At 39.8% G+C, this 25,126-nt stretch overlaps 1 protein-coding gene across 1 annotated transcript; it reads left to right on the top strand.

Annotated features, from left to right (window-relative positions):
- The first annotated feature begins 641 nt into the window (after positions 1 to 641).
- Positions 642 to 25,126, top strand: LOC140949394 (uncharacterized). The gene is made up of 9 exons (XM_073398553.1): positions 642 to 907; positions 13,566 to 13,746; positions 14,999 to 15,303; positions 17,589 to 17,738; positions 18,444 to 18,532; positions 18,623 to 18,952; positions 19,894 to 21,048; positions 22,016 to 22,289; positions 23,286 to 25,126. Exons 1-9 carry the CDS (start codon positions 731 to 733, stop codon positions 23,697 to 23,699), a joined length of 3,075 nt encoding a protein of 1,024 aa, XP_073254654.1. The 5' UTR covers positions 642 to 730; the 3' UTR covers positions 23,700 to 25,126.

The following is a 25,126-nucleotide window of genomic DNA, read 5'->3' as shown; positions in this document are numbered from 1 at the left end:
AAATAAATAAATAAATAAATAAATAAATAAATAAATAAACAAGCCAAAGAGAAAATAAAGTTACGGTCGCTAATGGCTAAGTCAAGAACGTTGAACATCAACGCTCCTTGTTGCAAGAAGGTTGTATAATGAAAGCAAGAAACTCGTAAAACAAAATAGGGCGGGATCGGGATTCAGACTTAAAAAAAGGCGGGATAGCGGGATTGAGAGAAAAAAAACAACCGGGAAGGAGGAAATTCAGAACCCTATTGTGTACCCTCAGCAATGTGCCCTGTATGACTAACGCCAGATAAATGCTGATATTGTGATGGGTTTGCCTATCCCAACCATGATTTTATGTTAGTCTAAGTTCCATGTTCCATGTTATTATCTATGTAATTTGTTTATCATCCAGGGAGGCCGCTGCATAACTCGTGCCAATGCAAGTATGCAAATATCGGCAAGAAAGTTTGCAGTGTTACATTTCGAAGGGTACATGTTATTTTGCCTACAGTCAGAAATACCATTTTTCATTGACAACGTGTCGACAAAATTTCGGCACGCAAACGAGGACTGTTATATAAGATGCCAACGCTCCCCTAGATTTCTATCAGCCCACCCTAATTATGCCGAACTATTCTTAGAATGCATCATGTTTACATTGAAGAGATCACTTGAAACAGCTTTTTTCGCAATGAGCTGCTTTACGTTAGTTTTCATTTTTTTCATATAAGCCGGAGTCTCAATCAAAATGGCGGCAGGTAAAGGAAAAAGCCTTGATGAAATCGAGGATGTTGAGGAGATGTTTCCGTTAATGAAGGAGCTCGGCATTTCCGCCAAAGGGTTAACATCGCTGGAACAAATGAAAGATCACTTTAGAACAACACTAGACCAGTCGTACAAGTTAGCCGGTTGGAGTCCAGGGCAGGTACTGTGATTGCTGTTAATAGTAGATGTTCGATAGGCTATTGCTATTCTTCACTTGGGCGCAATTTGCTCGCATCAGTACGCAGTATCAGGTTTGCTCTTCCGTCAGTGCTGTTCTGTGAGGGAACTTCCGAGATAGAGGCATTGCGCAATTATGTACGCGTGAAAAAGACGATTTCTCTGTTTTGCGCATTATAGATAACTAAACTTTGAAATTACAGCTGTAAACTAAGCCAGGTAGATTTGATTTGCTTGAACAGCTGTTTATCACCGAATCAGGCTTGATGGTGTATAGCGAAGAACTGTACCAGGACTATACTAGTGTAGAAGGAATAAGACATAAGATGGTAATCAATGTTACTAGGAAACCGAGGGCTAAAAGGCCTAGCTGATATTACGTTTTAGATTCGACTAATGTTTCTAGTACTCTAACGTTGTAGTTGCATCTTTAGCTTCGGTTACTTGGATGCTTTTATAAGAAAGCCTTTCGCCGTCTTTGCAAACCAAATTATAATGGTGAGCGCATTTTACTCCAGCTGCGTTTTCTTTTATATAAGTGTAATACCTTTTAGCACAAAATTTCAAGTGAATGAAAAATTCCGGTCAAATATAAAAAGCGCCCAAGCTAAGTTTCTATAGAGGTATCTGAAGTACTCAGGGTCATGGTTTCTGATGCGTGAGGCAGGCATATTAAACATTAAGGACTTCGGTCTTGACGCAGTCAGATGTGCAATTCTGCATTTTTAGATGTTTCATAATTTGTATGTAGTGTATTCCTGGGGACAGGAACCATGATTTACTAACACCTTATCATTTACAAAGAGACCAGTCATGGTTTGTAGAGACGTGTGTATTACATTTCGCAAATCGGTAACAACAGGGGTGGATCAAGGAATTTTTTTCAGAATGGAAGTGCATACAGTTTTCCAAATCTTTCTTATCCTTCTCCCATAGTCACAGCAACAGAGTATAACCGGTTACTTCATGAATGAATTCATGCAATTTATAGCATAGAATTCTAAGTTCGCTCTGTTATCAGTCACTTTCGTAGCGTAAGTTTTCTGTATATATATTTTTGCATGTCATTCATGAGTAGGCAATCAGCATAATTTATTGATCTGACTTGCTCGAACATTCCTTTGATCATAAAGTGAAGCGAAACCTATACATTCCTGCCTGAGCGCGGAAGCCGGAAACTCGGTGTTTCTCTATTAATTTCAGCGAGAAGAAAAAACCTATTAAATCCATATGCATCTATGTTCGTATATAAGAAGAAGCGAACATTTCGTTTGTTTTACGCCTTTAAAAATTAGACGTGAGTCTACTAGTGAAAAGTCCTTCTAGGGGTGTATCGTCAGGTGTGAGTCTACTAGTGAAAATTCGCCTGGTACTTGAATAATTCAGCTAGATGTACATGTATACGAGGGAGTGGAAGCGAGGGTATTATTCATAATATATGGTATTAGAGACGAGAAGTGTGACGTCGTACGTTACCATGGTAGCAAATATTCTGGATCACAACAATAAAGAGCTTAAGCAAGGACGACGGCGACAATAACGAGAACGGAAAGAAACCGATAACTTTATATTAACGAAATGAGAACTTTGCACCTGCTTCACGCTTTTTTCTTCCGACGCGGAAATTCCTAATTTCACACGCCCGCTCTGCGGATTTTTGGTGAACATAGCACACAATTTTCAATTTTCTTTTTCTTTTCTTAGGCTCAGATACGGTACTTTCCAAGAGAGGATAAAGGGGACAGAGAAGGCGTCCCCCATGCACACCCTATTCCATAGGAATTCGTCTCGAGTTATTTTAAGAATTGGGATAAAGTTACCTCGCGCGCTGCGTGGATGTTTCGTGGAGGTTTCGCATGACTAAACGCCGTGCAAAACATGTCGGGCGAAAGGCAATGAAAGCGTAAAGAGATAGAGAGCATTCCTGAATATTGACGCGAAATGAGTCGGCGCTCACCTGGGAAAAGGGAATCGCTAGACTCTTTGACAACCCATGAAATCAGTTTAACTCGAAGTTGTAGTAATCTCAGTGCTTTAATAAAATGAGAAATTTCGCCGGTCTATTGAAACCGGTCGTTTGTACAATAAAGCAAGTAGGACGCCAAGTGTTATTTTTGTTGAATAATAATAGACTAATAAAAAAATAAATATCAAACCAGAAATTGCTCTCTTCAAAATGTAAATTATAAATGATCCTGAGAGAATATTCAGTGTGTTAAGGATTTCCCTGCTGTATTGTTAGCTCTATACAAGAGGGGAAGGACGATTCTTTTTTAATTCCCATTTCGCTGACACAGCTTTAACAGAGATCTCTCTGTAGTCGTTTTCGTCGACAAAACGAATAGCAATATCGCTCTCCTCGTCTTCCGCCACGGTTCTGCGTCAATTCGTGAAGGGCGCGTGGCTCTGAGCGTGGAACATCCACGCGGAACACATTTGCGCTATGTGATTGGCTGTTGTCTAATCCCCCTCGGGATCTGTAGTCTTAAAAATAACTCGAGACGAATTACCTATGGAATAGGGTGTGTATGGGGCATGCCTTTTCTGTCCCCTTTATCCTGTCTTGGTACTTTCGGATTCAAACCCAATTTCGCCAGCATTTAACAAATTAAATGAAACTGAATGAGATCGAGAAAGTTTGAAACAGTGCGAATTCATTTTTGTGGCGGCTTACTCAGTGCCTTAGGCTGAGTCAGCCATAATTGCCTCCGCAGGGATTTCGCCCAGAAGGCGAAATCCCGAGGAGGCACTCTAGTAACTCGCGTGTATATTAAGGAAAGTACTTACAGCTGAAAGATAAAGTCATACAGTCAATATAGAAAAAATCTCGATTTGCTTGAACAGGGGCCTCGAGGAATCGGTAGGTAATGATGACGTTTCTATTGTTTGCGCCCGCAAGTACGAAATGGTTAGGATGACGTAAAGACAGAACATCCCCAAGGGAGCACTTAGGTAGATTTTGTGACATTTATTGTGCAGTCATACTTCAACACTCTTTTGCGTTACGTGTTATCAGTGACATTCTGTGGAGCAGTTGTTTCAGTGAAAGTTATGGACCAAAATTTTAACGACACCCGTTAAGCGCAGAAGAAGTTATAAGGTGCGTATAACTGTGTATATATAAACACTTGGAGAGTTTGCCAGACACGAGTTCACAAATCTTTGATTTATATTGGAAACCTTGCCAGACACTCTTTCTCTCTCTTTGACCGGAATAAGACTCAGCCCCAAACAAACAAGACGAGTGAACAACGGCTAGCTTATCACTAGCAGATTGATAGACATTTACAGAAATTCGCCAACAATCAAATTCTATGCTGACTTATTCCCTGCTCACAGATGTCCTTTCGCTATAAAGTTTGAAATAAGACTAGAATGCGCGAGTGTGAATAGATCAAACGTCCTTTTAATGTCGGTAGTTTCGAAAACGAAGCACTCGAAAACGAAGACCGAAGCACGAAGCACCCAAATCTCGAAAACGAAGCACCCAAAACTCGAAAACGAAGCACCCTAAATCGAAAACGAAGCACCCAAAACTCGAAAACGAAGACCCCTAAATCTCGAAAACGAAGCACCCTAGATCGAAAACGAAGCACCCAAAAACTCGAAACCGGTCTGTCCTTTATAAACACGAGAGCTACGCTAATACAGCAGGAATCAAGCACGATAACGAATCGAATTCTCCTGTTCCCCACCATAGAGCCTGGTCCCAGGCTGTTATCCTAGAACAAATTCTGCCTGGATCTGATCTGATCTGATCACGCAGTGTCATAGATACCCAATATGTTAGACTGCAAAACAATCGGTTTTTTTTTTCTTAAAATCAGTAAAGAAGTCGGTAAAGCGTGGCGTAAGCCATATACGCGCGAGCCTCACACTCCGTTTCAGCCTCGTCTCAGACCTTTTGTGTCACTGCTCACGCACACTTGAATACGCCAAAATCTGCTGACGGACAGTTTTGAAGTCTACATAAACATGTATGTGTACCGAAAAAATGCATATTAAGGTAAGATGTATCAAGTATAGCGAGACTAATAATAAAATTAATACAGGGTATCTTACAAAGAAACGTTCAGTGAAACAGTTGGTTATAAAACCTTGGGATGGATTTTGTGGACCTTAAGAGGTGCGGATATATCCGCTGCCTCCACCTGATTCGGATTGCGTCATGTAAGACGTGAAGTTGCACTTATTAAACCTACAGAGGTTTCGAGTTTTGGGTGCTTCGTTTTCGAGATTTAGGGGTCTTCGTTTTCGAGTTTTGAGTGCTTCGTTTTCGAGTTTTGGGTGCTTTGTTTTCGAGATTTTGGGTTCTTCGTTTTCGATCTAGGGTGCTTCGTTTTCGATCTAGGGCTCTTCGTTTTCGAGTTTTGGGTGCTTCGTTTTCGAGATTTGGGTGCTTCGTTTTCGAGATAAGGTGCTTCGTTTTCGAGTTTTGGGTGCTTCGTTTTCGAGATTTGGGTGCTTCGTGCTTCGGTCTTCGTTTTCGATTGCTTCGTTTTCGAAACTACCTTTAATGTCTAAGGCTTCCTTTCTGGTAAATAAAATGAACTAAATGTAAAAAGTGAAAGAGAAATAGCGAAAAGTTCAACTTCTACTTCAATCTTTTCTTATGGTCTAGAATAAACTATTCTCGAAACTGAGAATGTTTTGATCAAAGCTATGTAAATCGACCTGAAACTGTGCATGGAACCTTGCGTTTCCTGTATTTATCTCACCTATTGTATGGAATATGTGTGAAAATCTTCATTATGAATCGGTATATTTCAAAGAGCTACACAACGAGCAAGAATACTATTGACCGACAATATACAGAGCGGGGGCAGTTGTAGTGTCAACTATTACGAGTGTAGACAATGTAGCCTCCCGCGCAGGCGCTTGTAGGGGAACAACGCCTGTGTGGGAGGCTAGCCATAATGCTATCGCGTTGAGTGAAGGTAACAATAGAATCCAAGGCCACTAACGAACTCTGCCGAATTCTATCCGATATTCCCTGATCTTAGCCCCTTTTTGTTTCGGAACATCGTCGGTTGTTCAACCTTGGTCGAGGATAGCTTCCAATTGCTTCGAATGTTACTCGGAATTAGCACGTGATCCCGCGAGAAATCTTCGAATTGCCATGTGCTCTCCATTGACGCCGTCGCCTGAAAGGTGTTTTCTCTTTTAAAAAAGGCAATTGTCTATTTTCAACGCTTGAATTTCTACCGTCTGTTCGTGAACGCTGTCGATCTGTTGCTCCAGGGCTTTTTGCAATCGCTCTTCCGCCTTCAACTCGTTTTTTCCTTTGAATTCTGGGTGCGTCATCTCGCGTAAATTCCAACAGCCGTAATTTAGAGTAAACTGCTTGCAGTGCGCCTTTTCTTAAAATCCGTCTAGTTCTTATCTCATCCAGCGCGATTGCAAACCACGACGTGCATAGGTTTTACTTGCAGTAACTTTTCTAAGAAAAATAAGAGACTGCTCACAGTCTAAATTTAGAGTCGATCTTTTACATAGCTTGTTCAAGCTCCGTCATGCTCTTTACAAAGGCGGTCTGTTCGCTGTGTTGTGTTATTCGCGTGCAACTGAACTCCGGGTTACGATTCCTTTGAGAATAAATCCTGGCAGTGTCGCCACTTTTTGTCGGGAATCGGTAACACCGACAAATAAAAGAACTCAAAATAGGTTGAATTGAAAACAGTTTAATCTTGCTAGCTCACACCCTGATCTTGGTTCCCCATGATTAAAGTTCAAAGTTCAACAACTAAAACTGTCAACACCGGAACGTAAACTACAACATGTAAAGCAAGTCACGATACATAGACGATTTACATACAGGGTGTCCCAAAAGTTCGTTCCTCTAATTTCACGCACTATAACTTTTGATCAAAACTTTATTTTTACATGAAATTTCTAGAAGATGTTTATTTCTCTATCAAGTACATGTGTTCAGAATTTCAGTAACTGGCATTCCCTTTTGTTTTTTTATCATATTCTGTAGCCGTTGCGGCATGAAGTGCGATACAGCGTGTAGACCCACAGATGATCCATTTTGAGCTTTTTTATCACCTGGTACGCAGGATCCAGTTCAACCCCCAAACAATATTTGTTTAGTTTAGGAAGCTGAAAAAAATTTATTTTGGGCATTCATCCAAAAACGATAATCATCCCGGCCCCCTTCCACAGCAAGCCTTTTGTAATTCTTTACAAATTTGAAACGAGCTGGGCTTTAATAGACAGGGGCCTCTAATTTTAAACATTTCAAACAGCTTTTCACGACCCTTTTATTTGGCTTGCTAACTATGTGAGACTGAGCTTCCTTGTCGAGTCTCCTATTTTGTATCTAGCCTTCTTTAAAACTATTTTAGCTGCTTTATTCAGGGCTTTTGGTCTTCCCCTTAGTTTCTTGCCTTCAAAACCTTCATTTCTCCATGATCATTCTACCACCCAACATTCGGATTTTTCCAGTTTTTTAGCAATTTCTACAACAGATAAGCCAGTAAATCGAAGTATACAGGCTTCTTCTCTCACGCAGCTGAACGTTTTTGCGTTAATGGGGTTTATCTTTCGTGATATTCACAAAAAAAACAAGGAAGGAGTTCGAGCGATTCGGGCTATGAAATCCAAAAATGTGTGGCTAGAAAATATACTCGCGCACGCGCACCTTGGGCGCGGAAGTACACAAATCGAATATTCGAGTCAAAAGATGGCACAATAAGTATGAAAATAGTGAATTATATTGAAAGACACAACTTTTTGTTGAAATGATTTGCTTTCCAAGTCCAATCGTTCTGAAATACAGACTTATAAAGTAGAGGAACGAACTTTTGGGACACCCTGTATAGTACAAACCTTAAAGTATGAAATGCACAGTATTGTTACAAGCAACCTAAATAGAAACTTTAATAACGTTGGGTTTAACTCTACTCGATCTTTGTTATTTTCTGACTTATCTAGGCTGATTTAGCAACAGAACGGGAACGTCAGTTGACGAAGGCGCGCGCAAATCAAACAACTAGCTTGACCAATCGCAGAGCGGCAAATTGGGCACCGGAAGTAGCGTTTAGTCCTTTCCGCGCGCTTCTTCGTAGTCAACTGACGTTCCCGTTCTGTTGCTAAATCAGCCTAATATATCAAGCGGGACATGCACTCCTGTATCACTATGTCACATTTGCAGACTGCATACCCACAGTTTTTTGCCGACTATTTGTTCTACCCTGGTTTCCTTGTGGTTAATTCAATGTTGATTAAGCTTATAGTATGAAGTCTACAAATGTCAGAAGTCGTCTCTTATTTAAGTCAGTGTTAGGTAAAGCTATACCGTAAGCCACGTGCGGTCATAGACTGCCTATTTTTTAAGTGATTTTTTTGGTTTGTTGTCACCCCAAAATTTTGCTGCCATGGCAACGTGACTTAACGAGTTCTCCTCTCTACTGCTTCCTGCAAACAGTGTATGTATGTATACCCTGCTAACGGAGGTTTCTTTCCGGCATGGCTCTTGCCAAAATTGTACAAAGTTAGAACTGAAGTTGTCCACGTCGCAAACATTATGAAGCACTTGCATAAGTAACCCAGCGCATGTCAGCGACGTGAACGACTTCAAATCAAAAACATACCAACCGGTAGTAAACCTCTCCCGGCAGTACGTTAAATAATAAAGTAGGAGTAATTGGAGCTTAGGAGAGTGCGTTCGATATGTTTTTTAAGCCTAGAGGTAGCAGTTGAGGGGGAAGGGTGGTTGCGATATAGATAAATATGATTATGGCATATTTTGAACGTAAGGGTTGCGTACAGCGAAACCTCTATTTAAACTGTGTATCATTATAAGAAGGTTTTGAAAAGATATCGCATTGTTCGGTGTCAAGTGCTTGTAATCGGAGGAGACATTAGCCAGAGTGCGTCGGGCGTGTAAATGGAACATTTTGTTTTACTGGCGTGATTACAGGGCGCAGTTGCCCAAAGGCAGATTAGTGCTAAACCCGGGATTCTTTTTCTTTCTTTAAAAACATTTCTTCGGATAATTTTGTCTGTTATTTTTAAGAGCATCCAATCATTAACTTGTTGACAAAATGAATTAAATTGAATTGACTGTTTTAAAAGCTTTCACATGAATTCAAACTTCGCACAAACCCTGTCAAAGCCTTCAATGGAATGTATGTGCAGCTCACGTCAATAACTTTTCCAGTAATTTGGTCGAGCGTGTTGATTTCAGTGACTCGAGAGTGGCGCTACTGTGGGATGGTTTATAAGTTTTTCCTAATAAATAACATAGAGTTAAAGTGTTCGTTTGTCCAGTACCGAAAATATCACAAGTCATGATCAAATGGCGCCGCCGAGCTTCACATCTCGGTAGATTTACTTTGTGGCACAACGGTTGCCGAGCTACACAACTCGGTAGATTTACTTTGTGACACATTGGCCGCCTAGCTACACAACTTGGTAAATTTACCTTGTGGTACAATAGACTGCTTGCAGTCCGTCTTTTCTCTTTTTAGTCCGGTGGCTTAGTGCAAAATTTTGGCGAGATCTATACAGAGCGGACAAAAGCACCAAACTTTGCATGGTTGTAGCTTAGGGTATGTTAGTCAATATTAGGATCGGTGCCCACCGCTACCTCTTCAGGATTTGCAGCAACTGCTCGCTGAAGTTCTTCAACAACCTTCCATGATGGGGGCCCTGTGCTGAAAATTGCAATCACTTGTTTTTTGCCATTTTTTGATGAAAATCACATAAAAAGGGAAGTAGGTGGAAAAAGAAATGTATTAATATTATTATTATTGACACCAATGACTAAAACAAGTCAACTTAATGATATAGCAATTACGATATACCATGGTGGGTATCCTGTGCTAAAAATATCAATTCCTTGATTTTTGCCATTATTTTGATGAAAATCACATGAAAGACAAGAAAATAAAAAAGAAATTGTATTATTATTGAAACCAATGAAAAAAACATGCCAACTAAATGGAAAATCCAAGGAAGATGTTTTCAGACGCGTACTCAGTCCCAAATAGCCTTTCAAGGTGGCGGCTGTGTCTTTTCATGGACTGTAAGTATCTACTAGAATAAATTGCCGTTTTTTAGGGGAAATTGTGTACAATTTGAATCACGACAGGTTTAAGTGAATTTTAAGTTCTTCTTGGTGATAAATTTGTTATCGAAAGCCACATTTTCTCTTCACATTTTGTGCCGATTATGAATGACTATACTGAGTTTATTTTCGTACTGGTTAGAATTAATAATACTAAAAATAGCTTCTTTCTATAGCGCTCATATCCTGAGCACATGGTGCTTTACAATGTTAAAGAGGAAAAAAATTATACCTCGAGCATGAAATAACATATATTAAAATCTATTTGCAATTCACAAAGAAGAGAAGGAAACAAGAATTCATCTGTTTTAAAATTATTTTGCCTTTAAAGTTTATATATAATGATAATGAGTCATGCAAAAAACTAAATATACATTCTATAAGTACAGGTATATGATCTGCAGATATTAAAGACGTTTTACAAAAGTATTGACTTACTCTCTAAAAATTACGTAAAAAGATATGTTCTCAGTCGTTTCTTTCAACTGGCTAAAGATGGTGACTTGTCAAAATCTAGCTAATGGTAGTGAGTTCCACAGTTTAGGGGGGCACACTGAAAAAGTCTTTTCCTCGTGAGTTTTCGAGGTTGTTCTAAGAGCTGCTGAGATGCGGACCACAAGTTCCTAGAAGGCCTTCGATAACTGTCTGCTAGATAGCTAGGTGGAAGGTTATAAAGTGATTTGAAAACTGACAAAATAAGTTTAAAAACAACATGATAGCTAACAGGAAGCCAGTGAAGGTCAAATAAATGATGTGTTCGCAAAGTTTACGAGTCCGAGTAACGATCCTGGGGGCAGTGTTCTGAACATATTATTAAACGTTCCTTCAAGTGCATTTTCCTTCAACCATAGAGCAAAGAATTGCAATTAATAGTCTGTTTTCGATGTAATAAAAGCATGCACTGCAATTTCGCTAGACTCCTGTGTGAGAAAAGTTCTTATCTTTGATAAGTTCCTGAGTTGGTGAAACGATAATCTGCAAAAGAATGCTGAGACGTGTGCGTCAAACAGCAAGTTGTCATCAAATACTACTCCCAGGCTTTGTTGGTGATGGTTCTTAGCCTTGCATTACCCATAATGACGTCGCTTAAGGGTGGATGAGTACGGTACATCGACAAGATAAGCATGATTTCAGTCTTATCGTGATTGAGTTTAAACTCGTTTCTACACACCAAGATGGAAATCAGTTGGGATCGTTGTCATATTTACCTAGGGTGAGAATCGAAAAGACAGGATCTGAGAAACCCATTAATTTAACGGAACAATAATTTATAGAACGCTCCTTGACAATTTACTGAAATTCAAGAAAGAGGCTAGGATTGTGCCGTCTTGTTGCAATTACGTTTCATATTGAAATCACTACAGTAGTAAACACGTTACTAAAGTGCAAAGTGGCATCAATCCTGTCACCTTACGTTCAAGTTAGAAAAAGCAAACTAGAAAAGAGAAAAAAGCATGTTGAAGCAGATCAGAAACAGCCGGTTGGAGATTGTGGCAGCAAACGACCGTGTAAGACTGACACTATAGCGGGACTGCAAAGTGTGTGCCTCTGTTTGTAACGAATACAGCTTAATATGAAGTTCGGCAAGTATAAGAAATGTGTATCATTGTCCACTGCATTTGCTCTGTACTCAGTGAGTTCAAAAAATGCTCTTGATTTATTTAACTTCTCGTCTTCCTCGACCTTCCAAGCTGCTCCACTTTCTTCTTGCGTTCCTCTGACATGTATGCCTATTTCGCACTTCAGCCTTTTTAGTACATTTTCAAGGAGCGTTCTATAAATTAATGCTTGTACCGTTAAACCAGTAAGCTTCTCAAATCTTCTTTTGCTGATTCTTGGTAAATATAACAACGATCCCAGTTAATATCCATCCTGGTGTGTAGAAAACATCTCAGCTTCAGAAACCTTTAACTAACCAGTAAGTTAATAAACTCAGTATAGTCATTCATAATCGGCACAAAATATGAAGCGAAAATGTAGCTTTCGATAACAAATTTATCACCAAGGAGAGCTAAAAACTTCACTTAAACCTGTCGTGATTCAAATTGTGCACAATTTCCCCTAAAAAACGGCAATTTATTCTAGCAGATACTTACAGTCCATGAAAAGACACCTTCAAGCCGCCATCTTGAAAGGCTATTTGGGACTCGGTACACGTCTGAAAACATCTTCCTTGGATTTTCCATTTAGTTGACTTGTTTTTGTCATTGGTTTCAATAATAATACAATTTCTTTTTTTATTTTCTTGTCTTTCATGTGATTTTCATCAAAATAATGGCAAAAATCAAGGAATTGATATTTTTAGCACAGGATACCCACCATGGTTTATCGTAATTGCTATATCATTAAGTTGACTTGTTTTAGTCATTGGTTTCAATAATAATAGTATTAATACAGTTTCTTTTTCCATCTACTTCCCTTTTTATGTGATTTTCATCAAAAAATGGCAAAAAACAAGTGATTGCAATTTTCAGCACAGGGCACCCATCATGGAAGGTTGTTGAAGAACTTCAGCGAGCAGTTGCTGCAAATCCTGAAGAGGTAGCGGTGGGCACCGATCCTAATATTGACTAACATACCCTAAGCTACAACCATGCAAAGTTTGGTGCTTTTGTCCACTCTGTATAGATCTGAGCCTTTAGCCACCTGACTATTTAAATCCGTCTAGTTCTTATCTCATCCAGCGCGATTGCAAACCACGACGTTATTACTACTAAAGGGAATGAGATTTTTTCTTCTCAGGCTTACGCCCTCGTTTCTTGTGGCTCGTGGCTTTGCTGCTCGCGTGCTTAGGTTTCGCGTGCAGTAACTTTGCAAATAAAAATAAGAGACTGCTCGTAGTCTAGTGGTACAACGGCCGCCGAACTAAACCCGGTTTGATGCATGCACCAGGAATCGCAGACATTTTCCAAAGACAGTGACGAACCATGCTGAAAAATATGAAGGCTTAATCCAAAGTAAAATTTAACAGCAAATTTCTGAAAGATGAATGCTTTGGACGATTCAGAAAACACAGATCGATGTACGCTTTACGAAGATTCAGCAAACTTTTTAAAAGATGAACGCTTTACGAAGAATATCAGACCTTAGCAAACCGCTTTGAAAGATGAACGCCGCGGACACAAGAATCACCACGCGAGTTAGCGCGTCAGAGTGACGCAAATCGTAAGCAAGCGCCTCAAAGCGAGCAAATGTTTGTCGACGACGAAAATGCAATCTCAAAAAAGTCTCCCTGATCAATTGCACAGGACACCCAATAATGCACAGAACACCCAAAACAAATTAGGGGTTGCGTTCTCATACCTCGAACGCAATAAAGCAAATTACTTTCGATCTCTAATCTGAATCATAAATCAAAGCATATGACCCCAAAACATTCAAATCCGAATTGTCCGAAACATTTTGTTTTTTTAATATCATCCAGTACATAACTTTTGCTACCACTTTAGTAATGCTACATTTCTTTAGCATTTTCTTCGTTGACTAAAATTAGTTAATAATAAATAGTTCAGTTGCAGTTGAGTCCTTTAGAGTCTTCGACTATATGAGTCCTTACTTCTTTTCGCAGGCCTTTTCTGTTCTGTCAGATGTACAAGATGACGAAGTAAGAAAAAGAACAAGCTTACTCAGTCTTCTCACTGAAGTCGAGGGATTGTTGAATAAACTAGACTCCAACCATTTTCATGTCGCCAATATTGAACATCACAAACTGCAACTGACACGAAAGGAATACTTTGTGCTTGTGGCAGGTAAACAAGAACGAACAACCTTGCGTGATTGATCGTAATTAATTTTATCTTATTAAGCTTCGTCATGTGCAACACATACAAAAATCTTAGACAGCATATTGTTTTACAACGTATGCCTAGACTTTCACTCAAATAAGCAGGGACCGCTGTTGGTTGATTATTGCCGGGTCACATGTATGACTAAATTCTATATGTTCTAGAAAAAAAGGAATTTTTTACTCTCAGCCTGAAGCTGTAAAGGACAACAATTTTCGAAGTCATCTATGAAGAGATCTGGAAGAGAAAAAAGGTGCAGATAATTGTACAAGGAAAACATCTTGTGAATCATTCATTCAGCGGTTTTGAGAAAAAAACTTATTTTCTTTATACATAAAACTTTTTAAATATCGACATTTTTTTGCGCGTCGTTCTTTATTCTTTGTCGCTGTTGAAGTGAAATTCTAGAAAACGCTTAGTGCCAAGTCCCTACTCGAAGCTGTCTACAGCCACCTCTACACAAATCCCAAAACACGAAACAACGAAGAAGGGATGCGCCATTAGAGCGATTTTCGTATGACCTTGAAAACTGGTTTCAGTAAGTGTTCGTTCTTTGTTTTATCAGCCAATGGATGAAAAGATCAAAACATGGCCTCTTCTTTTCCCCGCCAAAGAAAACCCTAATATGGCGTTGTTCGATTGGCCAATCGTGTTGCAGAATGACGTCAAAGCGAAGTATCGATTAATTCTGAAAAGTTCTCGGACGTGATGTTTTCCCCCCGAGCATTCGCTTAACCAACCAAAAGGCACGCCGGTTCGTATCCGTTCGATAAACCAATCAAATCGCTCTATTTCAGTTCGTTTGTTGTTTTTGTTCTGTTCGCGCGTTTTCATTTCAAGGTGATAATAAATTCGCTCGAATAAACGACACTATAAACATGCTAAGACAGAGGAACACCTCGAGAAAGTTGAGCGAAATTATACAAACTGTTTTCCATTAACCCTTTTTTCATAAATCCGTATAGAAATGTTTGCTGCTTTTATTTCCTTACTGACAGCAAAAAATACAACAAAATGTTGAATTACAATATAATATAGAGATTCAGTGTCTAGTTGATCTCGGAAGGATCATGGCGGATGCTAGTACTGTGGATATATTCTGAGACGTAATCAGTTTTATATAGTCCTTAGAATAGATTTTTCTTCAGTTCTACGTGCAATACGATAGTTGTTCAGTGATCCGAAATTTAATACTGATAACTTTATACCTTTGCAGGAGAGACAGGGTCTGGAAAAAGTAGCTTGATAAATCTTATTCTGGGAGAAGAGCTTCTTCCATATTCGGTTCTTAGCACAACGTCAACCATTTGTGAAGTTAAGTTTGGGGAGGAACGTAAAATCGTCGCTCACTTTAAAGACAAGGATCCTGAAACAGGCCTGCCAACAAAGGTTATTCAGTTAAAGGAGTGCAAAGGAGGCTACCTTCAACAAATTTCTCCTTATGTTCACGTGGAGAACGATCGCGAAATGGGATCAAATTTCAAGAAGGTTGAGCTCTTTTGGCCTCACAGTTTACTGAAGGTAGACGCGGCATATGTAATTATCAAGTCACAGTTTGAGGCTCATTTTATTTTTTGCTCTACCAAGTCTCATCTTAAGTGCAAAATTTAACCTTTAAAATTGAGAAAGAAAGGAGGGTAATACGTTGATTTGATGATAATAATTTTAATGGTGATGTTAATAATAACAATAATGATGACGAGCAGACATTCTTCAAATAGCGATTGTCATCCCTCAAGGTCAAGAGAGGATAAAGGGGACAGAGAAGGCATCCCCCATACACACCCTATTCCATAGGTAATTCGTCTCGAGTTATTTTTAGAATCAGGATAAAGTTACCTCGCGCGCTGCGTGGATGTTTCGTGGAGGTTTCGCGTGACTAAACGCCGTGTAAAACATGTTGGGCGAAAGGCAATGAAAGCGTAAAGAGATCGAGAGCAATATTGAAGCGAAATGAGTCGGCGCTCACCTGGGGAATGGGAATCGCTGGACTCTTTGACAACCCGTGAAGTCAGTTTAACTCCAAGTTGTGGTAACCTCAGTGCTTTAATGAAATGAGAAATTTCGCCGGTCTATTGAAACTGGTCGTTTGTACAATAAAGCAAGGAGGACGCCAAGTGTTATTTTTGTTGAATAATAAAAGCTAATAAAAGAATAAATATCAAACCATAAATTGCTCTCTTCAAACTGTAAATTATAAATGATCCTGAGAGAATAATTATTCAGTGTGTTAAGGATTTCCCTGCTGTACTGTTAGCTCTATATAAGGGAGGAAGGGCGATTCTTTTTTAATTTCCGTTTCGCTGACACAGCTTTAGCAGAAATCTCTCTGTAGTAGTTTTCGTCGACAAAACGAATAGCAATATCGCTCTCCGCGTCTTCCGCCATTTTGTTCTGCGTCAATTCGTGAAGGACGCGTGCCTCTGAGCGTGGGTCATCCACGCGGAACATATTCGCGCTATGTGATTGGCTGTTGTCTAATCCCCCTTGAGATCTGTGGTGTTAAAAATAACTCGAGTCAAATTACCTGTGGAGTAGGGTGTGTATGGGGGATGCCTTCTCTGTCCCCTTTATCCTCTCTTGGTCAAGGTGTATTTTTGCTGTTTTGCTATGTTATTTTCTTCTTCGCAAAGAGAGTGAAATTTACTGCTATTTCTCCCTCTCTATCAAAACAAATGAGCTAACGCAATCTTGTCCTCAGGTCTTCTTGGCTGCCGCCCCTTTTTCTTGCGTTATCCTGCACTATTGATGTTACTAACCGGATAACTCAGACGTATTTCCAATTTGATCAACGCTCGCTGGTTGTGAAGAATTACAGCGGTGATGCTCCGTCACGCTTGACCAGTAAACTGAACACGTGATCCGAGTCTTCCAATAAACGCTCTACTTTGAGTGGCGTAGAGAAGATCACATTGAAACTTTGGAGATTTCGTTGAAATGTAGAATTCCAGGAAAAAATCTTAAAATTAGAGATGGAAAGTTCGATACTTGTGGAAATACTGAAGAAATAGCGGCGAATGTAACCTCTGTTTTATCGAGTATTTATTTATTATGCGGAGCTTGATCTTTATTCCCTTGTTTACAGTCGATAAAACCGGCAAGTTTCTCCCATCGCACACGCCATCGTTCAACAACCTTTCACGTATTTCCCTTCCAAACATGCTAGGTTTCATCAATTTGAACAGTTCTATGGATTCTAGAACGTTGTCTGAAAGTTTAGAAGGACTTCTTCGTCCTTCTTGACTAAGGGGAAAATATGTGCTGTACGTTTGATAATGACGAATGATGCGGCACACTCCGCCATAAGTAACACGAACTGTTGGTGAGATTTCCCTCGGTCCCTCTCGTACAAATCAACTATCCGTCTTCTGATTTCCGTCCTGAGAGGTTTACCTGGCCTGAATTCTCGATCTAAAGCGTTACAACCAACAGGTCAGAACATTGCGAAAGTCCGTGGTTAAAACCTCAAATCTTTCGACGGGTTTTGTAATTTCCTTTCGTATTTCCCAGATCACACCAAAACACCCAAATATGGTTAACGAAACTTAAAACGTTGTCGGAATTGTCGGAATTTACTGGTCACGCGTGACGGAGCATTGCTGTAAGCAGGGGTTGGAGCCGATCTGAAACGGAGTATGAAATATTTTGTACATATAATAATAGCTATTACGTACTCGGTGACATATACAGCGACACAGTTTTAAGCAAACAATCTGAGACATGATTTCCAAATCAGTCTTATCACTAAGTTGGTGAGCTCTATTTGCATTGAATGAGGTAAAAATTTGAAAGTTTTTCTATTTCAGAAAGGAATTGTTATAATTGACAGTCCTGGAGTGGGCGAGTCTGATATTATGGACGCGACAGTCACACACTATCTACCCCAAGCGTTTGCTTTCATCTATGTCATTAACAGTGCAAATTCAGGCGGAATTCAGAAGGATAGGGCAAGTATCGTATAGTAAACTATAATCTTTTAGTAGCTGTTCTTAAAGGGGATATTTCACAAGGAAATTGCTGTAAAAGGTCAATTCTGTGCTGAAGTCATGAACTAAGTGCCTTACTACACACATAGCCCCCGGGGGGTACTCCTGGGAATTCTCGGTGGGGGTGTGCCGCCTGGTTCTTCATATCCTGACCCGATTTCAGACCAAAAAATGTAATTTTTCACAACCGTTTTCAGACTACACCTCGAATTCTCATATTTCTCTTTCTTTTTAACTCATTTGGAATTGAAAAGATAAATACGTTCATACACTCCGTAGTTCCCTCGAAAAACCATACCCGATTCAAGACCAAAATGTATACCCGTTTTCAGACCAAAGCGGCGCAAAAACTCTACCCGCTGGGGTGGCACATACCTATGTGGCTTATATAAGGGAGTACCCCCCCGGGCACAAAATACTCCTGTTGAGTGTTGAGTAATGAAAAAGATATTAAACAAATTTCATTAGAGTCTTAGCACTAACCATATTATGTTTTTGGCAATTTTGCACTAGAATAAAACCCTGAGAAAAGCCCAAGTCCATTCTTGCCTTCCGTAGCAACAGACGACAGGAAACAGTTTCAGTGCATTCAAGTCAATTAATGTGAAAAAATAGCAAATTTGTCTGCGTTAAGTCCAGCCTTCAGTTCATGCATAATTTTTACCTTTTTTGTAGAAAGTCAAAGATATCTCGAAATTCCTCTTACAGATTTTTGTGAAACATCGCACAACAGAAGACAAGCGCCTTTCATTTAATCAAAAGCGGTCAGTGGTAATCAATTAAAATGCGCGTAGTAAAGTTGAGCAAATTCTTAGAATCCTTGCCGAAATCCTTTGATGATATATACAAATGCTTTTGCAGCTTCAAAAATTACTGGAGGAGGTTAGAAAAGTCTCACTTCAATGCCAGGGTGAAGTGCCTGTCGAATCTGCATTATTTGTGTGTAACAAGTGGGACCAAGTCCCGGAGAAGGAGGCAGATAAGGTCAAGAATCATGTGATCAAAAAACTACAAGTATGCTGGCCTGGCGTTGATCCCGAGTCACAGGTCATATATATGTCAACAACGAAAGCCAGTAAAGCTCAAGACCGCGGGTTAATTACCGAGGAGTTTTGCACTTTGATGAAAGGCTTGAGGTTTATGGTGTTAAAGAGTATTGGATCCAGGCTGGAAATTCATTGGAGGTAAGTACGTATCAGGCTACACGTGCCTAATTTTTACAGGGTTTTTTACCTAGCCTTATCCCGTTATGTCCTCCGGTTGGCCCTTTCCCTTACCTCCCTGAGGTTCTGAGAGAAACGTATTTCGTAGTAAAGAATTTTTAAGGAAGCAATAAAAATTAGTCGTAAAATGTAATCGAGAGTATTTAAGGGAGCCAAAAAAAGTGGATTACGTCAAGGCCCACTGAGGTTTACAACAGATAAACGGACGTGCACTTTACTCAAGGTAACGCATTCACTAACTAAAAGGCAAACAAAATCGCAGCATTTGTAGTCTGGAAGGTCGCCGGTGGCGTTGCTACCCTGCTTTCATCCTGGCCGGCTGCTTTGGTCCAAAAAAAGAATACTACATTTTGCCCAATAAAACTTCTGGAAATCGGGTGTAGTACGTCTCCAAGGGAAAAACTAGTTTGAAAAACGAGGCTCTGCCGAGTTTTTTAAGACCGACTTCGAGGTGTCTGGATATCGGATGAAACGCTGAGTGAAGTTTTTGATATAGCTTCTCAAATGAATAATAATTCTTGGAGAAATTCATAGATAAAGTTCCCAAAATTTTATGGTAATTTATAACCGATATCCAAACCACCGTCACGGTTGTGATTTTCTTTGTTTTCTCTCTATGAATTATTAATGAGTTTGAGAATGGTATTTATATTACAAACCGAATCCAAATTTCGGAAGCCAAGTCTGGAAGGGGATATGTATCATATGAATTTAGGAGGCTAAAACGAGTGTCGGAAACATCATGTTTTGGTCTTGAATAGGGCCGCGAGGACGGCTGATCGCAATAAACCAAACCCTGGTCTGCCCTTTAGGGTTGCACATACTTGTTTAACCTATAAATGGTTGTCAGTAAAACCACCCTTCCGAATAACCTTTGTTGAATTAGTTCTTTCATAATTTAGATGGGTGGATCGTGTTACTCAACGAATCATTAATCACGCAAAAGCATCCGTGAAGAGTGCCTCTAGAAATCGCAGCCAATTGTACGAAAAGACGCGTAGAATTGATCAGTTTTTAGAGGCGTTTGAGAAAAAACAAATGGAAGCAGTTGCAGGCCTTCATCAATTTCAGAGGACACTTGAGCATGGTGCTTTGAAGAAACTATCCGCGTACCTCTCATCTGAAGAAGTTAAGGCTCGCTTTACGTCATGGACATTAGATGAAGTGCCAGGACCAGAAGGCAACTGGGACGATACAGCACAGAAAATAAAGAACCTGCTATCAAAGCGGCTGCGAGAATTCATACAGCAATGGGAAGAAGATAATAAAGTGTTTGCAAATGCTTACAAGTCCCTCGTTCAACACGTTCAAGGTCTCTTCAATTTTTTTGAAGGACAGTTGCGGAATCTCGAGATTGCCATCACAGCTGATGTTGATTCAGAAAATCTGGACGAGCTTCTTGAAGACCAAGACATCCGACTGGCAGCAAAAATATTCATTGGATTCACTAGCCCAATCTGGATTCCACTTGGCTTAGTTGCTCTGATGTTCACTGCTCCTGTTCTTGCTTTCGCGGCAACTAAAACGAAGTTGCAGGAAAGAAAAAACGTTAAGTATTACGAGGGCGACAAGTGTGCTTACTTGAGAAAAGAATCGAAAAAGTATCTTGAAGATTCTAGAGAGGAAAAATACCTGGAGCTTCTCGCGAAGGAACAAATGAAAGACGCCAAATTGTTCCTCAAGCAGATTGAAGCACGTCTACCAGAATTGATAGAGGAAGGCAAGATGCTACGCAACCAATATGTTGCCGAGACACGCTCACAGAAAGACACGTCAGAGCGCTACCAGCCAATAATTGATGAAGGTTTTCACCTCAGAGGGCGTCTGGCAGAATATGGCTTCAAAGAAGTTCGAGCCACTGATATCAGTACTGATAATCTGAACTGGAAAGAGGATACTTCTTCCCGTCTCGGCTGTGGTGCATTTGGCGTTGTGTACAAGGGAAATATGAAACGAAATGAAGACGTTTACACCGTAGTGGCACTAAAAATGTACAACGATGTTCTTGATGCCAAAAACAATGCAAGCCTTTTTATGTCTGAAGTTCAAATTTTAAGGTGAGAGCAATCCTATACAGTAATTTGTTTATTCAGTAACGATCAACAGACAGAAAACATTAAGCTAAAGATAGATCCAGTATTAGTAATCGGCTCCTGCCATTGTGAGGTAGATAACGTGTAATGAGATTACATGAAATTTTAAAGTTATATAACTTTGATTAAAAACACGAAAACACTTAAAGAAGTAAATTCAGATTTAAACTCAGATCTCTTTTAGAGAATAAAGGACAAAGTAGACAAAGACACTCAAACAAACTAGACAAAGACACTCAAAATGGTAGCATATCGCGACGTTGGACACTTTTTTAAGTAACTGACCTTCATCCAAAACGCCTAATTTTCCTTTTGCTTCTAGCCCGTATGGGTTCATGAAGAACTATTATTAACTAAAATGGAACTAACTTTAAGGCTTTTCTGCCGAGAAATGGATAAGGCGACGAACCGGTTAGCTCAACTAATGTTGATGGAGTGCCAATATACTGGTGATTGAGATCAGTCAGTTAACGGAATATTCTTCCAGATGTCAGTAGGGACCTGAAAAACTCAGTGCCCCTGGTTTGGTGTGGTCTACCATGGGTTACCGCCAAGATATCGCGCCATGTGAGGGAATCCAAGACAGTCTTGGTTTCTGGATTCCATGCCGTGGATTCCAGAGTCCAATTACTGGATTCCGGATTCCAATTGTTAGTGGGATTCTAGATTTCTACGGCTGTATTCCGGATTCCAAGGCCCAGGATTCCGGATTCCGCAAGCCAATTCCCTTACATGGGGAGAAAGATACACATGGGGCACACGTATACGGTCCCACAGTACACTGATGGCGTTAGCTGTTGTGGTGTCCTGGGTAATAAGTAAATAAACAAATAAATAAAACTGTAATCGGCGCGTGTTATTTAGCCTTCGGTCGTATCAGAAATTTTGCTTTACTATTAATTTCTCTTACTCATTTGTTTTATATCTTTAGAAAATTGAACCACCCGCACGTTGTAAAGTTTTATGGCACGTCGCTGCTTTGGGAACAAAATTACGTGAGAATTGTCCTGGTTTTAGAATATTGCAAGGACAACTTACGGAGTTATATCTTCAAAAACCAGGAGTTAATTCCCGGGAAATCCGAAACAAAACATGAGGCCATTCGAACAGCCTGTCAGTGGGTCAAAGAAATCACTGATGCTTTAGCGTACATTCATGACGTACAGAGGATTGTTCACAGAGACCTTAAGCTGGAAAACATCTTGGTAAGATGCAAATTTGTGGTTTTTGGCTCATCCGTTTTGCCCAGTAGGCCAAGTAGTGGATAGCGCTATCTACATGATATCCCGCAATCCATTGGATTAGTCAGTATGACAGCAAAACAAATCTCCCTGTTATTTTCTGGATAAAAACTATATCATCAAGTAAGTAGTGAACACCCTTTATGGGAAAAGGACACAAGCATATTTTTATTTTTTTGTGATTAAAAGAAAAACGTGTCAGAAAAAATGGAAATAATGAAAGAAGAAAATACCTATGGCTGTGATAAAATTGACTGTCTGGTTAATCATGATATAAGGCAAAGTCACGATCCATCGGCGGGACTGTAGATAGCGATTTTTTCACATTTTTTTCGCGATTTTTTCATCCTTTGCCCAAACAGAGAGCCTGTTCACAGGCTAGACCCTAGACAGCCCCTCAAGCTAAGGTATAATTTTATTAATATGATATATGAAACTTAAAACCGTGTGAAAAAAGAGTTTTTTAATGAACTAGGGACTATTAACCCTATTCAAACCGGTCCATGACCGCTCCTTCCGGTTAATGGTCAATTACTATTCGTGAATGAGACTTTCGATACCCAATGACCACGTGTAATCCATCTAATGCAAGTATGACCACTCGTTTCCCTGATTAGTCTTCCTTAACTGGCGATTGTAAGATAAAAGATTAAAAGTTAAACTGGACATAAAAAAAACTTCCAAGAATTGTCTACAACCTTTTTCAATCGACAATCCAGTCTCCCCATTTAAATTTTTAAACATTATTGCTTGGGATTAAAGGGGTGAGGTAGGGGAGAGGGGTAGGGTGGATGTTTGTGTACGTTACTCAAAAGAAGAAGGAATAAAGTTCTCTGTCCATCTAAGCATCATGAAACATCCTTGCCAATTAATTAAGAGGTACTGTATCTCTCAATGGGCCGCCTCTAAGCCGTATCTTAGTGGTGTCTTAACTTAAAACTGTGCTTTTTTTGTTTGAAGCTGTCAGAGGATAACGCAGTAAAAGTTACAGACGTTGGCGCATCTAAAGAAGCAGTAGACATTACCGGTACCCTTGCTGGAAACCCCGCCTACATCGCACCAGAAGTGTTCAAATCCCAGGTGTATAACAGCAAAGCAGACATCTACAGTCTTGGGATAATGTTGTGGGAGATCTGGTACGGAGAGCGAGCTTTCGTCAAAACTGAATCAGTATCACTAGAAGATTTCTTTAGGATGGTGGATAACGGTGGTCGTCCAGAACATGTGAAAGGTTGCCGAGAACCTACCCAAGCCTGGGAGAAACTAATGAAGGAGTGTTGGCAGAAGAACTACAAGGACCGCCCCTCAGCTAATGAATGCCATCAAAGAATTTCATTCTATCTTCAAGTGGTGCAATTGTATGGGCCAGTATAAGTTAATTAATGAAGTATTGAGTACTACTAAACGAAGGTATAAAATTAAACTATTATAAGCATTTTGACCCCTCACTAGTAAAAGTATAGAGGAAATTCTAAAGCTCTGTACACTCGCGAAGCTTCAGGTGTAGGTGAAGCCTGTATGTATAGATGATAGATTAGTATTATTATTGTAGGGACAGGTCACAGAGCTGATTTACGGGCAAACAATGACGCTCCTCTGTTAGTTGATGTTCTATTTGTCGTGGATTTAGATCGGAGCAACAACAAGTGATGCTGCAATGGTCAAAATATGGACCCTTTTGTCGCCTCAACTTATCTCCCAAATCAGACCAGATTGAATTAATGGGATTTTTCGCCGCAACCAAATTTCGTTAGTTGACGTATTAGTTTTTCGGGGTATGCCAAAGAGGGGCGTAGCCAGCCTGTAGACCGATAGGCCCTGGCCTACAATTTTATGGCCCCACTCAGGCCCTTGTAATCATGAATAAATTATTAGCTGTTGGGGGGAGCTAAAGAGCTTAGGAGCTTAAAATTTAGGTGAGCTCAGTGCGTACTAGTCATGTGAGCAATCAATAGAATTAGAAACAAGCAATTTTCAGAATATGTGGAAATGAAATTCCGACCGCAATCAGCTATGTCTACAACAAGTCGAAAAGCTGGCTACGCCCATGCCGAAGGTGATATTTTCAATCATGGAATTCAAAACTTTGGTCTTGAAAACCGCCACATGGTGAACACGAGCCAGCCATTTTGTTGATGGATGTCATTTACTAAGGTGTCAAATCCCTTCTTCCCTTAGCCGCTAAGCGGTCGACCTATTTGACTTTTTAGGCGGGGTATGGGTGATTTAGTTAGGGTAAGAACTTTTTCCCCAAACCTCCGGAGCTTGATTTTTTTTTCCCCAACATATAGCGGAGTAAGATTTTTTTTCAGCATTATATGCCATGAGCGATATGTTTATTTCAGTGCAGGATATTTTTCTCCCCAGGTATTTCCTTACACTATTTTTCCCCTCGAAATCTGTCTGCAGAATATTTTTTCTGAAATCACTCATAACCCGCTCAAAAGGCAAATGGTCGGCCCTGAAATCCACCAAACATTTGCTCTGTACTCCTTCTTTCTGAGAATCGTCAAAGACTGGAACAGTTTGCAAACCATCTCTTCAATGATGAAATTAACATTAACAAAAAAAGGCTAAAAAGGTGGATGAAAATTAATTGACACAGTAGATAATATTTTAATTGTATATATTTTCACTTTGTACCTGCACTAATGATTTTTACGTGCTTTTTTTTTAGAATTTTTTAATACTCTTAAAGTTCAGTTAGGGGACCTTTTATAGGAATAATCTCGAGGTCCACCTTTTCAACTATGTATCATGTATCATGTTTATATGACTATATGTTTTTGAATAAAGTATTG

The sequence above is a fragment of the Porites lutea genome, chromosome 10 (assembly GCF_958299795.1).
Source record: "Porites lutea chromosome 10, jaPorLute2.1, whole genome shotgun sequence".
Lineage (NCBI taxonomy): Eukaryota > Metazoa > Cnidaria > Anthozoa > Scleractinia > Poritidae > Porites > Porites lutea.
The sequence above is the reverse complement of the archived record's forward strand: the minus strand, read 5'-3'. Positions and strand labels throughout refer to the sequence as shown.